This window comes from Martes martes, assembly GCF_963455335.1.
Source record: "Martes martes genome assembly, chromosome: 12".
Classification (NCBI taxonomy): Eukaryota; Metazoa; Chordata; class Mammalia; order Carnivora; family Mustelidae; genus Martes; species Martes martes.
The window spans coordinates 65236430-65260013 of record NC_137900.1 but is presented as its reverse complement, the minus strand read 5'-3'; the positions used below and the strand labels follow the sequence as shown (position 1 = coordinate 65260013).

Below are 23584 nucleotides of genomic sequence, written 5' to 3'. Positions count from 1 at the left end.
GATTCATTTCTTTGCATGTGGATGTCCAGGTGTTATGGCATCATTGTTTAAAAGGCTATTTTCTTCATTATATTGCTTTTGCTTCTTTGTCAGATCAATTGATTTCTACTTATATGGGTCTATTTATTATAGACCTTCTTTTCCGTTGGTCATTTCTTTTGGATTTGCTTTGATTATCATGTCATCTGCAAACAAAAGCAGTTGTGTTTTTTCCTTCCTAATCCGTATATGTCTTACTGCATTAGGTGGGACACCCAGTATGATCTTGAAAAACAGTGGCGTGAAGAGACATCTTTGCTTTGTACCTGATCTTCATTGGAAAGCTTCAAGTTTCTCACCATTAAATATAATGGTAGCTGTAGTTTCTTTGTAGATGTTCATTAACAAGTTGTGGAAGTTCATCTCTATTCCTAGGTTATTGAGAGTTTTATCATGAAAGGGCGTTATATTTTGTCACATGCTTTTTCTGCATGTATTGATCTGCTCATATAATTCTTATTCTATAACCTGTTGATGTGAGAGGTTACGTTGAATGATTTTCAAATGATGAATTGGCTTTGCATACCTGGGATAAATTCCACTTGGTCATGGTATATAATTCTTTTTATCCACTGTTGGATTCAATTTGCTAGTATCTTTCTGAGGATTTTTGCATTTATGTTTATGAGAGATACTGGTCTGTAGTTTTCTTGTAATGTCTTTGCCTGGTGTTAGTATTATAATAACACTGGCTTCATAGAGTGATTTAGGAAGTATTTCTTCTGCTTCTGTCTTCTAAAAGAGATGACAGGGAAGTGGTGTAAATTCTTCCTGAAGTGTTTGGTAGAATTCACTAGTAAACCTATCTGGGCCTGGTGCTTTCTGTCTTGGAAGGTTGTTGATTATTGATTCAATTTCTTTAATATAGATAGTCTCTTTCTTCTTGTGTGAGTTTTGGCAGATTGTGTCATTCAGGGAACTGTTCTGGTTCATCTAGGTTATCAAATTTGTGGACAAAGTAGTTCATAGTATTCTTTGATTATCCTTTTAATGTCCATGGGATCTGTAGTGTGATGTCCTCTCTTTCATTTCTGATATTAATAATTTTTAATTGTGCTGATGCTTGTTCCTTTTCTTTTCCCCCAACAGAGGGATTTAATATAGGGAATTGGTTCCATAGGTGTTGGGGGCTGAAAGAGCAAAACCCCAAAACAGTAATAACTCCATGGAGTAGTTCCATGCCTAGATTGAAGGAGATAAAAGAAGAGATTGTTATCATCAAAATATAGGGCTTTGAAAGGGAGAGCCACAGAGCTGGGGTTCAGAGCTCTGGGGGAGGACATGACTAAATAGTAGTTTTATATTCATATTATTTCCCATAGCAGTTCAACCTATATATATCACTATGTCTACACAGAGAAGTTACAAAGAGGGGTACTTCGTTGGCTCATTTGGAAGAGCATGCAACTCTTGATCTCGGGGTTGTGAATTTGAGCCCCACATTGGTTTTAGAGATAACTTAAATAAACAAAACTTAAAAAAAAAAACATTAAAAAGAGATACACTCCCCAAAAGGACCTGGCTCAGACAATTTCATGGATGAATGCTTATAAATACTCAAGGAGCTTATGAAAACTTACTATGTGCTTTATAAGAATTCTGAAAATAACACTGTGAAATCATACTGCCATCATCATCATCACCGCTTTTGTTTTTGACAACACTGTGGCACAAAATGGTTAATTTGCCTAGTGTCAACTACTAGGAAGTGACAGATCTAGGATGTAAATACAGGCAGTCTTGTCTCCAAAGGCTACACTCACCCACCATGCTGTACCCATCCCTGTGCTGTCTAAACTGTTTCAAATCATAAAGGTGAAATTTGTCCAGTTATTTTTTAAAGACATAAATATCTAGTAAAATACCTTAGTATCTAGTAAAAACAGTACAGAAGAGAACTGCAGAACAGTTTCAACCATTATATTAGCACAAATACTCTAGTAAAATATTGGCAAGTAGAATTTAGTAGAATATTAAATCTGCAACTTGAGCAGATGGAGTTATTCTAAGAAGATAAGAATTATTCACTGTTAGGAAATCTGTTTAAAAATCTTACCACACAAGTCAAAAGAGTAAAAACAAATGATACTGCTTAGTTAATAATTTTTCAAATGGTACAGGAAAATGTTCTCGATTAAACAATTTAATATGGAAAGAAAAGTATAATTGGAAAAAAAGGAAAACTTATGTCCCTTTGCCCCTTCCCATTCCTAATTTCCTTCCCCCTTTCTTGAGGTACTAATTTCAGGTAAATCAGATAAAAATTTTTAATGGATTATGTAGGTCATCTTACAGCCTTATTTAGCTGAAAAGTGAATAAAAGTTATGCTATTATCTACATAATGTTTAGTGTTCTGTCCTTTCAGAGGATTGTAAACTTTCTAGAACCGTGGCCTTTTTTTTTTTTTTTTGAGATAGTTGACACACAATGTTACGTTAGTTTCAGGTGTACAACATAGTGATTCAACATCTCTCTACATTAAGGCCTGCTTACCGCAAGTGTAGCTACCATCTGTCACCATAAAACACTATTATAGTACCATTGATTATATTCCCTATGCTGTGCGTTTTATTCCTGTGACTTGTTCATTCTATAACTAGAAGCCTGTATCTCCTACTCACCTTCACCCATTTTGCCTGCCCCTCACCCCCTTTTTACTCTGGCAACCACTAGTTTAAACTTCTCTGTGTTTGTGGGTCTGATTCTGTTTTTTGATTATTTATTTGTTTGTTTTAGATTCCACATATGAATAAAACCATTGTTTTTCTCTATTTAGCTTACTTCACTTAGCATAATACCCTCTAGGTCTATCCTTGTTCCTTCTTTCTTTACCTCTATCTCATGGCAGTTAGCAAAGGGAGATGGAAGTGCACAAGGGAAATAGAGTCTAACATTCAGACTTCCTTTTAATAAGCTATGGTCATTCCCTGATTACTTTCAGTGGAAGTGCTTAGAAAGCTAAAATACTACATGGTAGTGATGGGATCATGAAGTAATCACCCTTAATATATATGAAAGCTTTGAGACCACCACTGGGGGGAATTTTAGACCAAAGGAGGAAAGACAAACCCATTTGCTTTGCAAAGTTAGTTAAAATTGTATGAGGGCTATGGGTAGCATTAAAGATTCTTCTTTTCTGATGATTGAATTAGGATAAGTATTTCAGCAAGTATAAGGCCTTCAAAGACTACTTCTCCTTTTTTTTTTTTTTTTGAGATTTTATTTATTTATTTGACATAGACACAGCAAGAGAGGGAACACAGGCAAGGGGAGTGGGAGAGGGAGAAGCAGGCTTCCTGCCAAGCAGGGAACCAGATGTGGGGCTCCATCCCAGGACCCTGGGATCATGACCCAAGCCAAAGGCAGACACTTAATGACTGAGCCACCCAGGCACCCCGCAAAGACTACTTCTGATTGGCATTTAGAATTGGTTTAGTTAGAAGGAAGAGTACCATTTTGAAGATACAGACTTTTTCCCCATATGTATGTGTTTATTTATTTAGTTACTTATTTATTTTTTTAAAGATTTTATTTACTTGACAGATTACAAGTAGGCAGAGAAGCAGGCAGAGAGAGAGGAGGAAGCAGGCTCCCCGCTGAGCAGAGAGCCTGTCTCGGGGCTCGATCCCAGGACCCTGGGATCACTACTTGAGCTGAAGGCAGAGGCTCTAACCCACTGAGCCACTCAGGCGCCCCTCCATATGTATTTTCTAAGATTTTATTTATTTATTTGAAAGAGAGCATGAGTGAGCACGAGCGAGGGGGAGGGGGAGAGGGAAAAGCAGACTCCCCACTGAGCAGGGACACCCCCCCACACTCCCTCCCCCGCCGTGATCCCAGAACCCTGGGATGGTGACCTGAGCCGAAGGCAGATGCTTAACTGACTGAGCCACACAGGTGCCCCTGAAGATACAGATCTTAAAGTAAGCAGTGGATTAACACATTAGGCCTATATAAAAATGGAGTCATTGGATTTGCTAATAAAATATTTTTATTGTAGAACATGGTACTCAGGAATAGGAAACCAAAAAGCCTGAGAGTCATCCAGAACTAAGTGAATATGGATAATAAGAAGCCAAAGGTTTTACTGAAGAACAGTTTTTTACTGAAGTCTGTTGACTCACCATAAAGGGTCAGGGTCACATGTTTAGTAGTGAAATAAAAACATTTTTTGACATAGTAGGAGGTATTTTCTTCACTTTGTGCAGTTTAGAAATACATATGCCACCAGTAGAAACTGGTAAATAAGACAGTTGAAGAATTTCAGTTATACAATTTAGGAATTTTCAGAGCCTTTATGGTATAAACCTTGAAAAATTTTTTAAAAAGTGAAAACATTGGCATTTAGTTCACTATATTATGTTGTATATTGGCTGTCTTCCCCAGCCTTCTTCCCCATTTCTCTGTGGGTACTTCCTTTTTCTCCCAGATAAGCTACTTGTACTCACCTACTTGTTTCAGGATCCACTTCTTGGGTCTGTCATTTTTCCTATAAAATTTCCTATTGCTTGATGCTGCTGCCTGTATCCCCATGGTGTCATTTCACATTTCATCCATTGTTTCCTTACAGTAGTTCTTGGGTTTGATTACACTGAGGTCAGTTTCAGTTTGGGGGGTTAAGAACACTTCACGAGTAGTGCTTTTTATTTCCTATTGCATCCTATCAAGAAGCATTAATATCTGGTTGTTCTGCTTTTAGTGATGTTAAGATTGCTCAACAACAGTGTCAGTGTAGTTGTTCTCTGTTGTGATTAACTCAGATCTTCTTGAAAGCCTAGGCAAAAGGGGAGTATGACATACTGTGTAATTCCCATTGTCGAGTGCCTAGCAGTTATCTTTTGAGAATAGATAATGACTTTGCCAAGAACTGTGGATAACTCTTCAGTTAAAATACTTGAAAGAGGGGTGGTTGGGTGGCTCCGATGGTTAAGCGTCTGCCTTCAGCTCGGGTCATGATCCCGGAGTTCTGGGATTGAGTCCCACACTGGGGAGTCTCTGTCGCCCTCTGCCCCTCACCCAGCTCCTGTGCGCTCTCTCTCAAATAAATAAATAAAATCTTTTTTAAAAAAGACGTAAAATACTTGAGAGAATCTTCTCTCTTTTTTTAATATGAAAGAAATAATTAAATTTGATGATCTTGCTAGATGTTTTATGTCTGTGTGTGTATGTGTATATATATGTGTGTGTATATATGTGTGTGTGTGTGTGTGTATATAAGACCATATACATATACATATATATATATATATATGTATAGTTTTATTCACATCCCTTTCCGTAGTGCCTAGTACAGTGACTGGCATGTATGTAATAGATGACTTAGTGAGATATTTGTAGAATGAATGACCTATACAAAAGTATGTATGTGCCAACATATATGTAGATTCTCTTAAGGGAACTTTCCTTCATCAGGCATCCTGGGCAAGAATTACACTGTAGCACAAGAAGAGTAGTCATAATTTTCTCTTGGCATATATTTGCAAGTATTTGTTCTGGACTATAAGATCCAGTGTTAGGTACTAATCAGGGGACAGTGAGTGGAATGTTGTCTCACACTGTGCCCCTCACCCCTGCCCCTGGTTCCAGAATGTGTACAGAAAAAGAAGGCAACAATTTTCATCTTAACTTTTCTCTCAATTCCCATGCTTTGTTAGTACCACCATTGCTAGAATTTGGGGTATTAGAGGAGTATAGGGTGATTTTACGAGAAGAATCCTTTTTACACATTGAGAAGATCACTCCCAGTTCTGAAAAGCTTTTGACTCTCCTCTGAAGGTCAGAGAACTATATTGTCTATTCCAGGTAAATTAGTTCATCCCATTTTTTAAAAAGTTTTTAATTTTAATTCTAGTACAGTTAACATGCAGTGTTGTATTAGGCTCTTATCAAATTTTTAAAAAAAAGATTTCATTTATTATTTATTTGAGAGAGAGAGAGAGCACAAGCAGGGCGAGAGGGAGAGACAGGCTCCCTGCAGAGCAGGGAGCCCAGTGCCGTGCTTAATCCCAGAACTCAGGGATCATGACCCAAGCTGAAAGCAGATGCTTAGAGTGATTGAGCCACCCAGGGCCCCCAATGTCAATTTTTTTTTTTTTTTTTTTAGTATAGCTGATACAGTGTTACATTATGTTCAGGTATACAGCATAGTGATTAGGCAAGTTCATACATTATGGTCTGCTCACCACAAGTATAGCTACCAGATGGTAGCTGTCACCATACAACACTGTTACAGTACCATTGACTATATTCCCTGTGCTGTGCCTTTTACTTCTGTGCCTTATTCAGTCCATAATTGGAAGCCTATATCTCCCACTCCCCTTCACCCATTTTCCCATCCCATGACCCTCTCCCTGATGGTAACCATCAGTTTGTTCTTTGTATTTTTGGGTCTGCTTCTGCTTTTTGTGTTTGTTTTGTTTTTTAGGTTCCACATGTAAGTGAAATCACATGATACTTGTTGTTCTCTGATTTATTTCATTTAGCATAATACCCTCTAGGTCTGTCCATGTTGTTACAGATGGCAAAATCTCATCTTTTTTTTTTTTAATGGTTGAGTAATATTGCAATATGCCTATGTGTGTGTGTGTATATACGTACATGTCTATGTTATACACACATACACGTATACCATACCTTCTTTATTCATTCCTCATGGATGGACACTTGGGTGCTTCAATATCTTGGCTATTGTAAATAATACTGCAGTAAGTGAAGGGATGCTTGTATCTTTTTGATTTGGTGTTTTTGTTTTTTTGGGCAAATACTGAGTAGTGAAATTATTGGATCATATGATATTTCTATTTTTTTTTTTAAAGATTTATTTATTTATTTATTTGTCAGCGAGAGAGCGAGAGAGCGAGAGAGCGAGCACAGGCAGACAGAGTGAGAAGCAGGCTCCCTGCCGAGCAAGGAGCCCGATGTGGGACTCGATCCCAGGACGCTAGGATCATGACCTGAGCCGAAGGCAGCTGCTTAACCAACTGAGCCACCCAGGCGTCCCTGATATTTCTATTTTTAATTTTCTGAGAAACCTCCTTACTGTTTTCTGCAGTGGCTACACCAGTTTGCATTTGCACCAGCAGGGCATGAAGGTTCCTTTTTCTCCACATCCTCACCAACACTTGTTATTTCTTGTCTTTTTTATTTTAGCCATTCTGACAGTAGGAGGAGATCTCTCGTTGTTGTTTTGATTTGCATTTCCCTGATCATGAGTGATAATGAGCATCTTTTCATAATGTTGTTGGCTGATTGTATGTCTTTGGAAAAATATCTCTTCAGGTCTTCTACCCGTTTTTAATCAGATGTGTGTGTGTGATATAAATTCTTCATATATTTTGGATATTAATCCCTTATCAGATATACCATTTTAAAATGTCTTCTCCCATTCAGTATGTTGCCTTTGTTTTATTGAAGGTTTCCTTCATTGTGCAGAAGCTTTTTATTTTGATGTAATCCCAGTAGTTTGTTTTTGTTTCTCTTGTCTTAGGGGAAACATACCGAAAAAATGTTGCTACAGCCAATATCAGAGAAATTACTGTCATGTTCTCTTCTTTTTTTTTTTTTTTTAATAATTTATTTATTTATTTGACAGAGATCACAAGTAGGCAGAGAAGCAGACAGAGAGAGAAAGGAGGAAGCAGGCTCCCTGCCGAGCAGAGAGCCTGATGTGGGACTCGATCACAGGACCCTGAGATCATGACCCGAGCCGAAGGCAGCGGCTTAACCCACTAAGCCACCCAGGCGCCCCTGTCATGTTCTCTTCTAAGATTTTTATGGTTTCAGGTCTCACATTTGGGTCTTTCATCCATTTTGAGTTTATTTTTGTGTACGATATAGGAAAGTGGTCAGTTTCATTATTATGCATGTAGCTGTCCAATTTACTCAGCACCATTTATTGAAGAAGCTTTCTTTGCCCCATTGTATATTCTTGCCTCCTTAGTCATAGATTAATTGACCATATAATTGTGGGTTTATTTCTAAGCTTTCTATTCTGTTCCATTGATCTTGGTCCATTTTTGTGCCAGTACCACACTGTGTTGGTTAGTGAAGCTTTGTGTAGTACATTGTGAAATGACATCAGTTTTAGTGGAGATCCATGCATGATCAGGTAACTAATGTGCAAGAAAAAGTATCAGTTTCAGCAATTTATTTTTATTTTTATTTTTTAGAGGAAGGGGGAGGGGCAGAGGGACAGAGAGAATCTAAAGCAGGCTCCACACCCAGCATGGAGCCTGCCTCGGGTCTTCATCTCACAATCCTGAGTCATAAGCTGAGTGGAAATCAAGAGTCAGACACTTAACTGACTGAGCCCCCCAAGCGCCCCTATTTTTATTTTCTATGGTGGTTTCTATTGGCAGAATTTGAGTTTAGGGGTTATATTACCTATATTTGAATGATTATTTGGGGGGTATAGAATTTATTTTCTCAAACATGTCTGCACCCACCATATCTTGACTTACTAACTGAGTAATGTTGTAATTGTTCTAATGTTTCTTTATAAAAGCATATTGGTTCTGACTTGCCCAAAATTTGTATCACTTGTCCAAAAGTTATATCACTGAGCAGTGTAAGGGTTAAAGTAGCTTCCCTGTGTTATTCTATACTTAGTCCTATTTTTCCCCTTTCTTTGAACTTCTAGTTCATTATAATACTTCTGGGAATACTAACAGTGAGATGTGCCTCGATTGATACTCAGCTTCAAGGCTCTTACAATGCTTGTCAGCCTCAGCTTTTTTTCTCTGGGGACCTTCCATATTTCTTAGCTCCTTGCAGCCAACTGAAAATCTCTGTGCTTCTGTTGCCTGCCAGCTTAATGCAAAACTCAGAGTCAGAGAAGTGGCCCCAGGGAGGAGAAACAGCCTGGGTCTCATGGCATCCAGATTTCAGGTAGCAGGCTGGTTTGTCAATTTGGATTAGAATGGAAGAGAGCTGTTGCTTGGTACATTACTTATTTCTTGCTATAGGAGAGACACAGTTTGTAAAGGGCTTTGAGACTCTCCTGACAGGCAGGAAAATTAAAGATTTAGCACAAATACACTAAGCTATTATTGTAGAATGCCTAGCAGATGTAATGTCAATTGAGAATGGTAATGCCACATGGAAGGAAACATTCTCTGTTAAAGCTTCTATTTTATGCCAGTAATTTTCATGCAGAAATATCTATTCAGGCAGTAGGCCGCAACTTTAAAAAATTAACATCTTTGTAAATTTCTAATAAGATTACAGACTCCACATTTTTTTAAACCACAGTATTTTGCATGTCAATACAGACTTCTCACAAATGAGTCTTACTTGTGCCTGTGTTCATATTTGAGGAGTAAAAACATTGTACAGAATTTACAGTGGTTTACATGCTTGCTTGTAGAGTCAGATGCTTTGCTCTCTAAAGCAGTGCTTCCTAAACATTAAGGTACATGGGAATCACTTGGGGATCCTATCAAAGGGGAGATTCTGATTCATAGGTCTGGAGCCCGATAGTTTGTGTTTCTCACAAGGTCCCAGGTGATGCCAGTGCTGCTGCATTAGAGACCATTATTTGAATAACAAGATTTTAAAGATATTATGCTTTAAAACAAACAAATTCACTGGAAATACTCTTTTTCTAAACACATTAACTAAAATATGTTAATAAAACACTTAAAGCCTTGCTAATAAATGCTTTTGTGGCTTATCAATCTTGCTAACAGAAATAATACCTAATAACCTCTTCTGCCTGATACTTTATTAGATTCTGGTCCTAAAAGTTCTAAATTATTGATTTTCATGACTGACTTAACACCTTAAAATGAACAATACAAGAAGTATTAGATTTTTGGGGTGCCTGGGTAGCTTAGTCAGTTAACTGTCTCCTTCGGCTCGGGTCATGGTCCCAGGGTCCTGGGGTTGAGCCCCCACATCAGCCTCCCTGCTCAGTGGGGAGTCTGCTTCTCCCTCTCCCTCTGCTGCTCCCCCTGCTTGTGCTCTCTCTCTCTCAAATACACAAAATCTTAAAAAAAAAAAAAAGAAGTTTCAGATTTTTATCCATCAGTGTAACATAGCTATTCTTAAATAAGAGTGTTCCATGTGTGGAAGTGTCTGGAAATCATGTCAGAGTATACAGCTGTGGGGGGACCCAGAAGTGGGTGTAACTAGAAGCTCAGCGCAGCTCTTGGTGAGATGGAGGGCTTTCTGTAGGAGTTCTGAGGTTCCCTCTCCATCTACGTCTGTAAATCATCACCTAGTGGTATGCTCTTCACCATTACATAATTAAAAACAAGTTTTAATAGACTTTACTCCTATTTGATAACCTTATCTTCAAACATGTTAAAAATGTTTGTTGGGGGGCACCTGGATGGCTTAGTTGACTAGTTGCTTAAGATTGTCTCTCTCCCTCTCCCTCTACACCTCCTCCACCCCCAAAGCATTCTCTCTCTCCCTCTTTCTCTCCTTCTCTCTCTCAAAAAAATGTTTGTTGGCTGTTCCCCTTTCTGAACCTCTTTCTCCCATTTCTCACTTCCAGCACTGTCCCTCTATATTCTTAGTGTGTTAACATCATCTGCTCTTTCATTCACTTAGTACATGCTTGAGTACTTACTGTACACAAGGTACTTACTGTATACAATACTAGGTTAGTGTAGTAAATGATCTATGGGATACAAAATTGAATAAGGTGCAGTCTCTCTTCCAAGGTACTCAGTCTCCTGAAGGAGGTAAGATAGCATAGATAACCTGTGTGAATTAATAATCTGTTAACACCCTCTGGAAAGTGCTCTGTGGGTTCAGGGGAGAGAGAAATGAATCACTGGGGTCTGGGATCATCAGGAGAGTATTCATAGAAAAGATAGCTTTTGAATTGGGTCTCAAAAGCTAGATAGCCCTGTTGGCAAGCAGGATGTTTTGAGAGGAAAGTGTACCAGTGACAGGCATGGATGCAGGACAGTAAGGAGATGCATTTTAGGAATCTCATGTACTGTAGACTTCTTGCATTCTTTTATTTGTAACTTTAGGATATGGACTGTTGGTTTGTGAGTGACCCTTGAAGGGTTTTCCCAAGTTACTGATTTTATTCCCTTGGAAAGAGCCTAGTGTCTCAGTCAGTGAGTGAGGCTAGTAATTGGTTCAGCAGCATTCATATCCATTCTTTATTCTTCTCTATTCATTCTTATTCCATTTTTCCTTTTACTGTATATTATGTTTGAAAACATTATATACTTCTTAATAATTTAGGATTTGTGAGGAGCTGGTTTTAATTCCAGTTGCCAAAGGTCTGTATATAGGGTGACCATATGATTTATTGCCCGAACTGGGACCCATTTGAAAGGAGTGGTGCTTTTAGTAATATGCCATGGTAGCAGGCATAAACTGGGTTTGTCTCAAGCCAGCCAGAGTATATGGCCCGGAGAATATCTGATTACTCTGTACTTCCTAGTAGTTGGAGGATAGGATATGGATCGGGAGCAGTAGGATGTTATTTAGGAAAGCAGGTCTGTGGATGGTCCTAAATGCCAGGTTAAGGATTTAGGCTTTTATACTGTAGACAGAGAAAAACCCTTGGAGGTTTTTTTGTTTGGTTGGTTTTATTTTTATGTTCTTTTGGCATATGATTTGATGTATGCAAAGCAGCATTTGGAAAGATTAGTCTGACCTCTATGGGCAGGTTAGATTGAAGGGAAACACTCAATTCAGAGAGTGTCATAGTAGTTCCCACTTAGGGTATATTTGAATAACAGCCGCTCAAATGGGCTTCCTGTACAAGGAAAATGTGTTAATTTATTTTTATAATTATGAGCAGAGAAGCTTTAATAATTCGCTTCCAATAGGTATTATTCTTACTGACTTAGTTCATACTTCTGAAGATCCTGTTGGATTAGTGTCTTATTCAGTTAATGTTTTCACAAAAGAGGAACAGTTCTGGGATTTAGCAGTGAGAGCCAGAGCATTTTGTATGGGCTAGCATTATAGCATGCACATATATGTATATGTTAATATTGTCACAATTAACATTTGACTTAACACTGAGAGTGCTTACTCAAAAAATCTTTACAAAATTTATTTCTAAAATAGTCTTTTCATCATGTAATTGATGTTTCATTGTATCTTGTTTCAACTTGATGTCTGTCCGGAAAGAATGTTAATTTCACAGTAGCTTCCATTCCTCTAGTGCTCGTTTTGCCTTTTTCTATTCCCATCCTATGGAATAGGTTGAACTTTTGAGAAAGGAGAGTTATTTTTGACCAGGAGAACCAGACAGATCTCCATGGAAGAAGAAATCAATCTTTGAAGGATTGATTATGCAGTAGCAGAGAAGCGGACACTCTGGGTAGAGGAAACCTTGTATGCAAAGAGATGAGGAGGGGTGCCTGGGTGGCTCAGTCGGTTAAGTGTCTGACTTGTGATCTCTACTCAGGTTATGATCTAATAGGTTGTGATCTCATGGGTCATGTGGTCTAGCCCACTTGGCGGGCGCTCTGCACTCAGCAGGGAGTCTGCTAGAGCCTTTCTCCCTCTCTACCCCTCCCCCCACTGTGTGTGCTCTCTATTTCAAATAAGTAAATCTTAAAAAAAAAAAGAGAGAAGGGGGAGCAGAAAAATTGTGGGATGTGCTTTGGGAAAAGCAACTGGCTGCTGGCTGGCTTCTGAAATGCTGTGGAAATAAGAGACTGACATGGAGGATACAGGGAATTGAAGGAAAGGAAAGCTTCTTAGTTCCCAAAGATATCTCAATTTTAAAAAACCTTCTAATGGAAGAAAATATTCTTTACTTGTTGGAGAAGCACCTATTTAAAGCTAGCCTGTCAACTTTTTTTTTTTTTTAACGAAATAGGGTATGATATTTGACATTTCACTGATATGCCTTTTATATAAGATCACATCACTTGATACATCTCAGATTGAGATGTTTAATATTTCAAAATCCACAAGAAATGCATGTGGATGGAATTATCTGTTGACTTCTAGGTGACTGGAGATGCTTCTCAGTTTTCTTGGCAAGAAAAAGAGCTAATGAACTGAAGAAAATGACCAACTTATAAAATATCATAATTTACATCTGTATATTTACATATATTGTCTAAATAGTCCATCATTAGAAGCTAAAATTCTCCATGTCTATTAAGATCTTCTATTCAAAATGTCTTTGTAGATTTTTGTTGTTTCTTTTAAAGAAAATAAATTTAAAAGTTTACTTCAAGTCTTAATTTAAAAAAATGAATACACTCCCTCTCTTCTGGGTCTAGAGCTACTTGTCTTTATTTTACTTAAGCACTAAAGCATTTGACATAAAGATGTTTCCCTGGGAGAATTTTGTTTAGGCTTAGGGCTGACATGAAAAGAAACAATTTGTCAGACTAGTGGAGCTTGCTAACAATTTAAATAAACAACCTGTCTTTCCCTTTATACTGCATATTAATAAAAATGTTAATGCTGAAACACCTCTTTTACACCCTACAGGGTAGAGAGATGATTGGGTCAGAGACCATTTTCTTGCTTTGGGCCCTCGTCAACATATCTGTTAGCTGAATGTGTCTTATAAGTGCATGCTTATTAATAAGCACAGTGTTTCTAAACTAATAGGTATTTAATACAACCCAGTTTGATTGTTGTCTCATTTTTGTTGTCACCTGGCATGTATATATTTTTGCCATGTAAATATTTCAAAGTAAAAAACACTTAAGTTTAGAATATACTTCTCTGTAAACAACTTTGATAGGTGACAACTAACTCTTCAAAAATGGGCTTCTTTGGACTATACAACCGAAGATGGTTATCTGTATTTGACATTTTTCCCCCCTCTTTATCATCACTATCTGAAGAGCTTCTCCAGGTAGAGCATACCATGCCTTCTGCCTTTGTGCCCTCAGCACCTAGTAGATACTCTATAAATGACTGTCAAGTTATTTAATGACTTGACTTTGATAATTGACCAACTTTGTTGCTTTATGATATTTTTGCATCACCTTCTTGAATTTTTCAACGCAATTCACTCTAAAATCTTGTATCAATATAATTGGCTTTGTTAAAAACAAAACAACAGGCCCAAAATGGAGTTACTTATGCTAATAAGCCCCATGTTACCAAACTTAGAATTATAGTTTTGATTCTCCCAGAAATGGAATTTTAATTAATTAATTTTTAAATTAGCATATAATGTATTATTTGTTTCAGGGGTAGAGATCTGTGAATCATCAGTCTTACACAGTTCACAGCACTCACCATAGCACATATCCGCCCCAGTGTCCATCACCCAGCCACCTGTCCCTCTAACCCCCAGCAACCCTCAGTTTGTTTCCTGAGATAAAGTGTCTCTTATGGTTTGTCTCCCCCACCCCAGTCCCATCTTGTTTCATTTTCCTCTCCCTCCCCACCACGAGCCACCACCCTGCCTCTCAAATTCCTCATATCAAGGAGATCATATGATAATTGTCTTTCTCTGATTGACTTTAGAAATGGAATTTTAAAACAGTCAACAAGGAAATGGTCCATAGTAGTTCACTAATATGCCTCATAGACCTCTGCCATTCCTGAAAGGAAAGTGACTTTGCAATAACCCACTTTTTTTTTTTTTTTTTTTTTTGGACTAGTAAATCTTCCTTTTTCCTGCTCACTTCTGCCTTTCATTTCATTTTATACAGGTCCTTGGAGCTCCTTTTCTCTCTGTTAGATTGGATGCTGCCTGATTAAAATTGAGTTTTGCTCAAATGAATTCTTAAAATTTTTAATATGCCTCAGTTAATCTTTCAGCAGGATGCACAGCTGGTCATACACTGATGAGGGAAGGATCTGTTAGTTGAGATATAGATACTGAGGGAATAATGACTAATGAGGGAATCATATCTTTCCAGTTAATGTTTAAAGTGTTAAAATAATGAAACAAATTGTATATGTCAATATATTCAGAGATTTTTAACTTAGCTAGTTTACTTTTAGCAGAGTATAATTTATTCGTTGCTAGCAGAAATGGTAGTCCACTATTGTTTGCATCATTATGGTAACTTGAAATTAAGAATAGTGCTATTTGGCTTTTTCTAAGAAAATAATAAATTAATATAAATATTTCAAATAGCTGTGCTTGTTTACATGCCAACATCAACATGGCTCTTTATACTACTCAGAAATTGAATTGTTGGTGAAGTAGTCACTTTTTGAGTTATAACAGTTTTGACTACTAAGGTGTCTGTGAAATGGGTGGGCACAGGGGTAGTCTTCAGTCTCTCGTCAGGGCCTAACTTAGTTGTCACTCCGTAGCCACAGTTCAGTGAATGGATTTCCATAAACACACAGGGTGTTAAAGGTGGAACCTAAAAATAAAATACACTAAGTATTACTTTTTAAACGAAGTGAACTGTTGCTAGTTTAGTTTATCTTTTCTTTATTTTACAGATAGCAAACTAATATTTTCTTTGATAAACTTGGACTTTGGGTTCAATGTTTTGGAAGTAGAAAGTTCGTATACTCTTTTTTTTTTTTTTTTAAAGATTTTATTTGACAGAGAGAGATCAGAAGTAGGCAGAGCAGCAGGGTGGGAGCGGGGAGCAGGCTCCCTGCTGAGCAGAGAGCCCAATGCAGGACTCGATCCCAGGACCCTGGGATCATGACCTGAGCTGAAGGCAGAGGCCTAACCCACTGAGCCACCCAGGCGCCCCTCATATACTCTTTTTAAGAGCCTCTCACTTAACACATTGTTATCACCAGTATGTCAGATGAGGCAGGAAAGGCTTTTGGTTCACAACTTGAAGTCTTTCTTGAATTCTTCTCTTTATTATTTTGTTTTATCTTAGATACATGGTAGGGATAGAGTCAGCAGACTTAGCTTTGGTTTTGTATTCTTTCCAAATAGATAATAATACAGTAAATTTTTTCTTGCTGCACCATAAATTTGTTGCGATATTAATTTAAAAGAATGAATCAGTTCTTAATTTCTTAATTTAGAAACAGTCGCTTTTGTGTATTTGGAAATATAGGAAGTTTTATTTGACCAGTTTCTAGGTTTAGAAGTTAGTACTTCTGGGGTACCTGGGTGGCTCAGTGGGTTAAGCATCTGCCTTCGGCTCAGGTCATGATCCCAGGATCCTCGGATCGAGCCCCACGTCAGGTTCCCTGCTTAGAGGGAGTCTGCTTCTTCCTCTCCCTTTCCCTCTGACTGCCTCTTCCCCTGCTTGTGCTCTCTATCTCCTACTCTGTGTCAAATAAATAAAATCTTTTAAAAAAAAGTTCTTCTATTGTGTTGATCTAGTGAAGGGTTAGAATAATAATAAAGATAAAACTAAAACGAGTGATTTTGTAAATAAATGGAACCAACTTAATAAATTTTCATTTTCCTTTTGTTAAACTTTCTGCATTATTTGCCTTTTATGGAAACATTCATTAATTTCACATTTTTAAAATTTACAGGTAACCTGGGTTTTTACTCCTGTAACAACTGAAATAACAAGTCTTGATACAGAGAATATAGATGACATTTTAAGTAAGTACCTTGATATTTTTAAAGTACACTTCTTTATAAAGAGCTAGTTTGTATACAAAAACAAAGTTAAATCTCAATTATAAGAACAGCTGAGGAGCTGGCATTTTGATTAGCTTCATGGTTTCCTGAATTAAAAAAGCATTTTGGTTTTGATTTTTAGTAAAATTTAAAATGTGTAAGTCTCTTTTCCTATGTTAAAAATAAACTTTCAGTCTTGTTATATTTCTTTGCCTTGTCATAAATACCACTGATATAAAGTGTTTTGCTAGAGATTACTTAGAGGCTAGCAGTTCCCGCTGTGCAATACTAAATGTTCATGATCTTAGGATGTGGCCTAGAAATATTTTGTTTTCTTTAACTTTTAACTAATTCACCGACTCTGATCTCTTTTATTGTCATCGGTTCAGTTAAGTTAAATAAGTGTTTTACTGAATGCTTTGTTTGCTGACAGGGAGATTGTGAATACAGTTAACTTGGAGGGGGGGAACATTTCTGTTTCTAAAAATAGTAGAGGGAAGGTAAACACATGGTTGGTAGAAAAATCATAATTTAGGGGATTTAAGAAAATGTACAATGCATAAACGATTTCTTCTTTTTTTTAAAGCACTCTATTTTATCCATGGTTGTAAGCAGAACTAAACCAAAAATAAGAAAAGTAAAAGGAGCTATTCATTGAACATCATAAACTGTTTTGTGTTCTTGGAACTGGTTTTAAATGCTAAAAAGTCTGTCCCACATTCTGGGATCTCTTTAGAGCGATGATTCTGTAACCTTTAGCATGTATGAGTCACGTGGGGGACTTATTAATATTTGTAGTGCTAGGCCTGGTTCTAAATTTCTAACAGAAACTGCTAGCCCCTACCTGGGAATTTGCATTTCTGTAAGTTTCTAGCTGCTGCTGGTGCTTCTGGTCCAGGGAGTGCATTTTGTGAACCACTGCTTCAGAGTGAAGAAGCAGGTGAATAAAAAGTGCTTTGAAGGTAAAAGAGGAAGAACAGAATTGAAACTCACAAATCATTCTCCTTTCATTTTTCAAATTCTAGAATATCTTTATGTTTTATTTTTGTGAGGACTTGAGGAGTTTAGTTTCTCTATGAAGTTTAAGCAAAAGGAACAAATGTATCTTTCTCATGACTTCACATCCTCATATGCAAACGATGCTCTTATTTTTGCAACAGAGAAAAGCTGTTTAATGAATAGGAACCAGAAAGTGTGCATGTTATGCAGCATTATTAGTTGTAGATCACTTGTTGCAACTAGGTGAGACATCTGAACTTCAAAAATAGCTTAGTTACACAGGTCTCTTCTGTGAAATAGAATTTTCTTGCAGAACCAATTCTCAGTTATTCATGTATATGGGAGATCAAAAAATGGATTATTAAGGGGCCCCTGGGTTGCTTAGTCAGTTGATCCTCTGGTTCTTGATTTCAGTTCAGGTAATGCTCTCAGGGTCATGAGATCGAGCCCTGCTTTGGGGCCCACTTAAGATTCTTTCTCTCCTGCTCCTGCACCTCCCCGTCCCCACTCACACTCGCGCTTTCTCTCTTAAGAAAAAAAAAAAAAGGATTATTCAACTCCAGATCATCCCACCGCACTTTTAATGAGAGTAGACTATTTAGTAGTTTACTTTCCTGATCTGGCTTTGATTCCCCTTTTGTTTTATATTCGTTCAGTGAAGGTATAAAGATGGAGGATATAGAGAAAAGGATCAGGGATTCCCACAAATTATATAATCTGTCTGTGACTCTGTGTATGGGTTTCTGAGTGAGAGGTAACTTAATTGTTACTGTTTTTAGCAGGCCTTTACATAAATGAGAAAAAGACCATGATGGAAACCATCTCTTTGATTATGTCAGTTATGTGGACACAATTAACTTGGATTGTTTGGTTTTGTTTTTCAATTTCAGACAATGCTGATGTTGCTTTAGTAAATTTTTATGCTGACTGGTAAGTAATTATTATTTTTTTTTTTGCAGTAGCGGGTGAAGTTGCATTATTTAGGTTTTTTTTTTTTTTCCTTTTATCTTGCTACATGTGAATTTTTCTTTGCTGGAAGGGGTGAAGCGGGAAGCCTTTTTCTTATGTGACACAATATTCCATATACAAAGTCAATTAAGGTTGAGTGACAAAGTGAGCAGCTTAATTTCATGATCATTTGTATTTTAAGAGAAATATAGATCTGATTCCATTATCCCACATCTTAAAAGCGGTAACAGAAACTCAAATCCATCCCCTCTACCCCCAGCGCATCTTTCCGTTTCTCTCTCCCTCCTTCCCTCCCTCTCTCTCTCTCTCTCTCTCTCACACACACACACACACACATTTTAATTCTGTATTTTTCCTGACTAAGGAAGTAGGACAGTGTTTGGAGGTGAGGATGTAGGTGTGGTGAGTTTAGAAGGAAATTTCTTGTTGACACTTTTTAAACATGTGTCTTCTACTACTTCTAGGAAGCCTTTACTCCTTCCCCTGTCTGAATCAGATTCTTGTCTTTTGTGTTCATATAATACTGGATACCACTTTCTTTTTCTTGCTACATTATTTTGTCTTTTATATTTGTGCAAATCAACAATGAGGGCAGAGATAATGTCTTAGCATTCCTAGCCTCTAAAACCCCGGGCATAAACACGTAGTAGATGTTAAAGAATGTGACATGGGGATGGGTAGAAGGGAGCTTGAATTGGAGAGAAGTTGGAAACTCTCACATAATCCTTATTCCTAGACAATCTATCTTATTTGACCCTTTAAGGCTTATTAGCTACTCGTTACCACCACCCTGCTTCAGGCCACAATCCAGCTTACCTAGACCCCTGTGACAGGCTCCTTATTTATTTTCTGTGTGTCTTATGTGTCTCCATTCTGTTCTCTATATAAGCCAGAGTGGTCTACCTAAAGTGTAAATTGAATAAGGTTATACCTCATCTTAAAGCCCTTAAATGGTGTTCCAGTATCTTTAGGTCTGAAGTCCCTTGCCTTGGCCTAGAAAGCCCCCAGTGACTTCAGACCTAAAGTTACCCTACCTCCACATCTTATTTCTTGCCTCTCTCCACTCTCACATTCTGTTCCAGTTGTACTGAATGTATTTCAGTTTCTGTAATATTCTGTACTCTTTCATCACTGGACCTTTACTCAAGTTATTTTCTCTGCCTGGAAGGGGCACTCTTCTCTCACCCATTTGTTTGCATAGTTTAGTCTTAACCATCTTTCAAGTCTTAGATTAGATGCCACTTCCTCCAGGTCACCTTCCTAGATCAGTATTCATTCCTGCCCTATTCCAACCCTTTATCTATCTTCCCATAACACCACATACTTAGCTCATCAGAACACTTGCATGCTGCAGTGGAGTTGGTGGCTACCTGCTACAGCCTTAGCTTTATGAGAAGTTACCATATCTGTCTTTTGTCAACACTAATCCCCAGGCACTCTGCATAGTACTTGGCTGATAAGTACATAATAGATATTTACTGAATGAATGATGTATAGCTATTTAAAGAACTTCAGTAAAAGGTTGAAGATACACAGAGAAAATGCCATTTCTAAAATGTATAACCAAGGTAGCATTTTCCAAGGGAAATTGGGTTTGTCCACATGTAACAGAAGCCACAAAATTGGGTGTAAGATTATCTAGTCCAGTCCACTTTAAAAATAAACCTCAGACCCAGAGGAGGGAAGTGTCTTCTCAAGGTTAGCTGACAGAGTCGTGGCAGAGTTAAAACTAGAACATATTTCTCTTGATTGAGGGATTTTGTGTGTTGTAAGAAAGAGAAATAGAATGTGCCACTGACCTTGTTGCAAAAGCTGAATTGGAAGTGTGGACTAATTGCAGTTATTTGGGAGGAGCCCCAAAGAACACCTTGGGTTGTTCATGAATTAGTACTCTTTCATTCAGCTCAAAAAACTTAAGAAATTGATCATATGACACAGGCTTATACTGTGTGGCCTTAAAGGCTAGATTCTGAGTTCTGTTTGGAACTTAGGAATGTGGCACAGTTTAAGGAAGAATTCTCTAATAGAGCTGCCTAAAAATACTGTCTGCCTCCAAGAGTGATGAAACATAGTAGGTATTTAGTAATGCTGTTATGTGCCAGGCTCTGTTATGTACATTGTTTTTAATGCTCAGAACTACCCTGCAGGTAGGTATTATAATTTCCATTTTAGGTTGAGGAAATTGAGGCTCAGAAAGGTCATACGGCTAGTAAGTGGTGGAACTGGGATTTAAACTCAGGTATGTCTGACTGCGAAGCTTATTCCCACCCCTGCTCCCACTAGGTCATACTAGTAAGTATACTAGTAAGTACCCCCAAAATCGTCCCTGCAAAAAAGACTTTTACCCATTTGGTTGATTTATAAAGGGTGGATTCAAGCACTAGAATGGAGATTGGATGGAGATGACCCTTAAGGCCCTTTTAATAGATCTGTTGCTTTTGTTATATTTTATAAATGTAACTTTCCATATGTACGGATACATGTGTATGAAGGTATGGTGATACTGCATTGCATTTTTATTTCATCTTTCCCGTTCACCTTCTGGTATTCAAATTGATCCTATTTTAAACATGAACCTTTGCTTAAATGCTTACTGGGCAGCAAACTGGACAATCCAGAAAGGAGCCCTTAATATATGCCTTTACCTTGCCCTTAAGCGAGGAGCCTATGCACTAATTCTTTACTGGGCCATATCCTAATTTTTTAAGAAACCATTCATCGGTTCCTACCCTTTGCCTCCTCTGCCCTCCAGCACCATATTTTCAGCACCGTAAGAAATTGCAAACTTAAGGTGCCTGGCTGGCTTAGCTGGTTAAGCATCCGGCTCTTTGTTTCGGCTCAGGTCATGGTCTCAGGGTTGTGAGGTTGAGCCCTATGTGGGGCTCTGCACTGGGCACGGAGCCTGCTTAGGATTCTTTCTCTCCTTCTACCCTTCATGCTTAATGCTCATGCTCGCTCGCTCTCTTTCTTAAGAAAAACGAAAAAAGAAAAGAAAAGAAAAAAGAGAAACTGCGAACTTATGGACTTAGCCTTTCCTGTCCCTCCATCCTATCAGTTTAATCATTTAACAGATATTGAAATGCTATTTAGAATACATAGTCAAATAAGACACGGTCCCTGATGTCCACAGACCCCACCCACCTATCCCAGATGGGAGAGATTTAAGAATGCTAAAAGAGGAAAGAGCCACTTGAAAGCAAGAGATTGAAGATACAGATTGTGTCTCCTTGATATATTCTAGGACATCTCCTTAGGAAGTCAGGTGAGTGGGCTAGAGGAGGTATCTATAAAAAGAGACAAGGAGGAAGGATACCGTTTACACCGTTTCACAGGCTTTATCAGACTTTTGTTGAGTTATACTTTATAGGTATGACCTAATTACCGGTGGATTAAAGGGTACACGGGCTTCATTTAAGTAAATTCCTTGATGAAAAAGGACTCTGGAAGCAATAGTAGCAATTACAGTTTTGTTTTGTTTTGTTTGTTAAAAAGTAGTACCTTTTTCGTAGAAGAATGGCTATTCTAACCCCGCTGGCTGTGCGCTGATTCTGATTCTTCTCCTCTTTCTTAGCAGATCTGTTTAATAACCTACAACATGTTTGTGAGGTAGTTGGTCTGATTAAGGGACAGTTAGAATTAGAAGTATCAAGTTTCTGGAATATTGTAGGGTTGGTGCCCCCTTTTAAAAGTAAAATTAGAACAAACAGAAATGACAGAGGAAACATGAATAGAAGTCTTGTTTGGGAATTGCACACTTTTGCTCCTAAGCTTAATATATTTAAATGTTCATAGATATGAAAGCCTATTTTAACCAGGGGTGCCTTTTGAGGGGGAACATTATATTGTATACTACGTATTCTTTTCATGCAGCTTACTTATTTAGTATACTAACTTGCCTGTGAAATTTGATTGACCTAGTCAGGTGAATCCGTCTAGTATTTGCAATAAACTTACCCTCTTAAGGATTTCGTATAGTGGTCTAAAAATGTGTTCATTATTTAGAGAAAGCTGATTTCTCTTATAAATATCCAAGTCTTAGTAGTTGCAAATCCAAGTGGAGATACATCCTCAGGGCTTATATTTGACTTGTTTCTCGGCCTCTGGGAGAGATCCTTAGCTGTGTGCTTTGTAATATTGGCCCTTTTCTTAAGGTGTAAAAAACAAATCTTTTAATGTACAGTCTGAATTGGAGTAGTCTTTGAATTCAAAATTGTCTTCATCCTCAATGAATGACATCCAGGTGCATGACTAAATTAACTATGAGATTGTCTCAGAAGCCGTTTATTGTACATATGCTACATATCAATGGATAATAAATGTAATAGGATTTTATTGCTTCTGCTTTTGAGTTTTAATTGGTATCCTTCTTTGTGCATAGGTGTCGTTTCAGCCAAATGTTGCATCCAATTTTTGAGGAAGCTTCTAATGTCATTAAGGAAGAATATCCCAATGAAAATCAAGTAGTGTTTGCCAGAGTTGATTGTGATCAGCACTGTAAGTACCTCAATAGGAAGTCTGGAAGAAATCGTCCTATCTCCACCTCTCCCCACCTCTCCTGCTACACACATAAACACACACACTCACTCTTGCTCTCTCTCTTTTCTCTTTTAATGCTAAAAAATGTTTTGCTTTAGATGGAAGGTTCTAGTGACTTTGGATAAATATTAATATTTTATCTTTATGTACTTATAATACTACTTTGCATTTTGCCTACAAGGTAATTACTTTTTAAATTAAAATATAGTAGAATAAGCATATAGGTAGTAAATCATAATTAGCAATGTTTCTGCCAAAGCAAATACCAAAATCAATAAATAAAATTGAAATAAAATTTTAGGGAAAAATGGATTTCTGTTAGATTTAGAATCCTTCAAAAATACTATTTGTAATCATTGCAGATGAAATTATCTCAGATTTTTGTGTTTCTGTTATTTGAAAGATTCTACTAAAATTGGCTCAGACTGTCTTTGAGGTATAATTAGCTGTAGTTACAGATTACAGTTATTTAGAGTGTTGAGAAACTTAGGATAGACTCATGGATAGTCGAGCCTCTTGGGTTTCACTGGTCCCAGTGGAGTGTGGTTTTCCGTATCCAGGACAGATCTGGCTAGCTTGAG

General features: G+C 37.6%; 1 protein-coding gene across 1 annotated transcript in view; it reads left to right on the top strand.

Annotated features, from left to right (window-relative positions):
• The window catches only part of ERP44 (endoplasmic reticulum protein 44), a 92909-nt gene that overhangs the window by 19113 nt on the left and 50212 nt on the right, over positions 1-23584 (top strand). The window contains exons 2-4 of the mRNA XM_080820723.1: positions 16409-16481; positions 18389-18428; positions 22846-22961. Coding sequence (XP_080676849.1) covers positions 16409-16481; positions 18389-18428; positions 22846-22961 — 229 coding nt within the window. The remainder of the gene's footprint in view (positions 1-16408; positions 16482-18388; positions 18429-22845; positions 22962-23584) is intronic.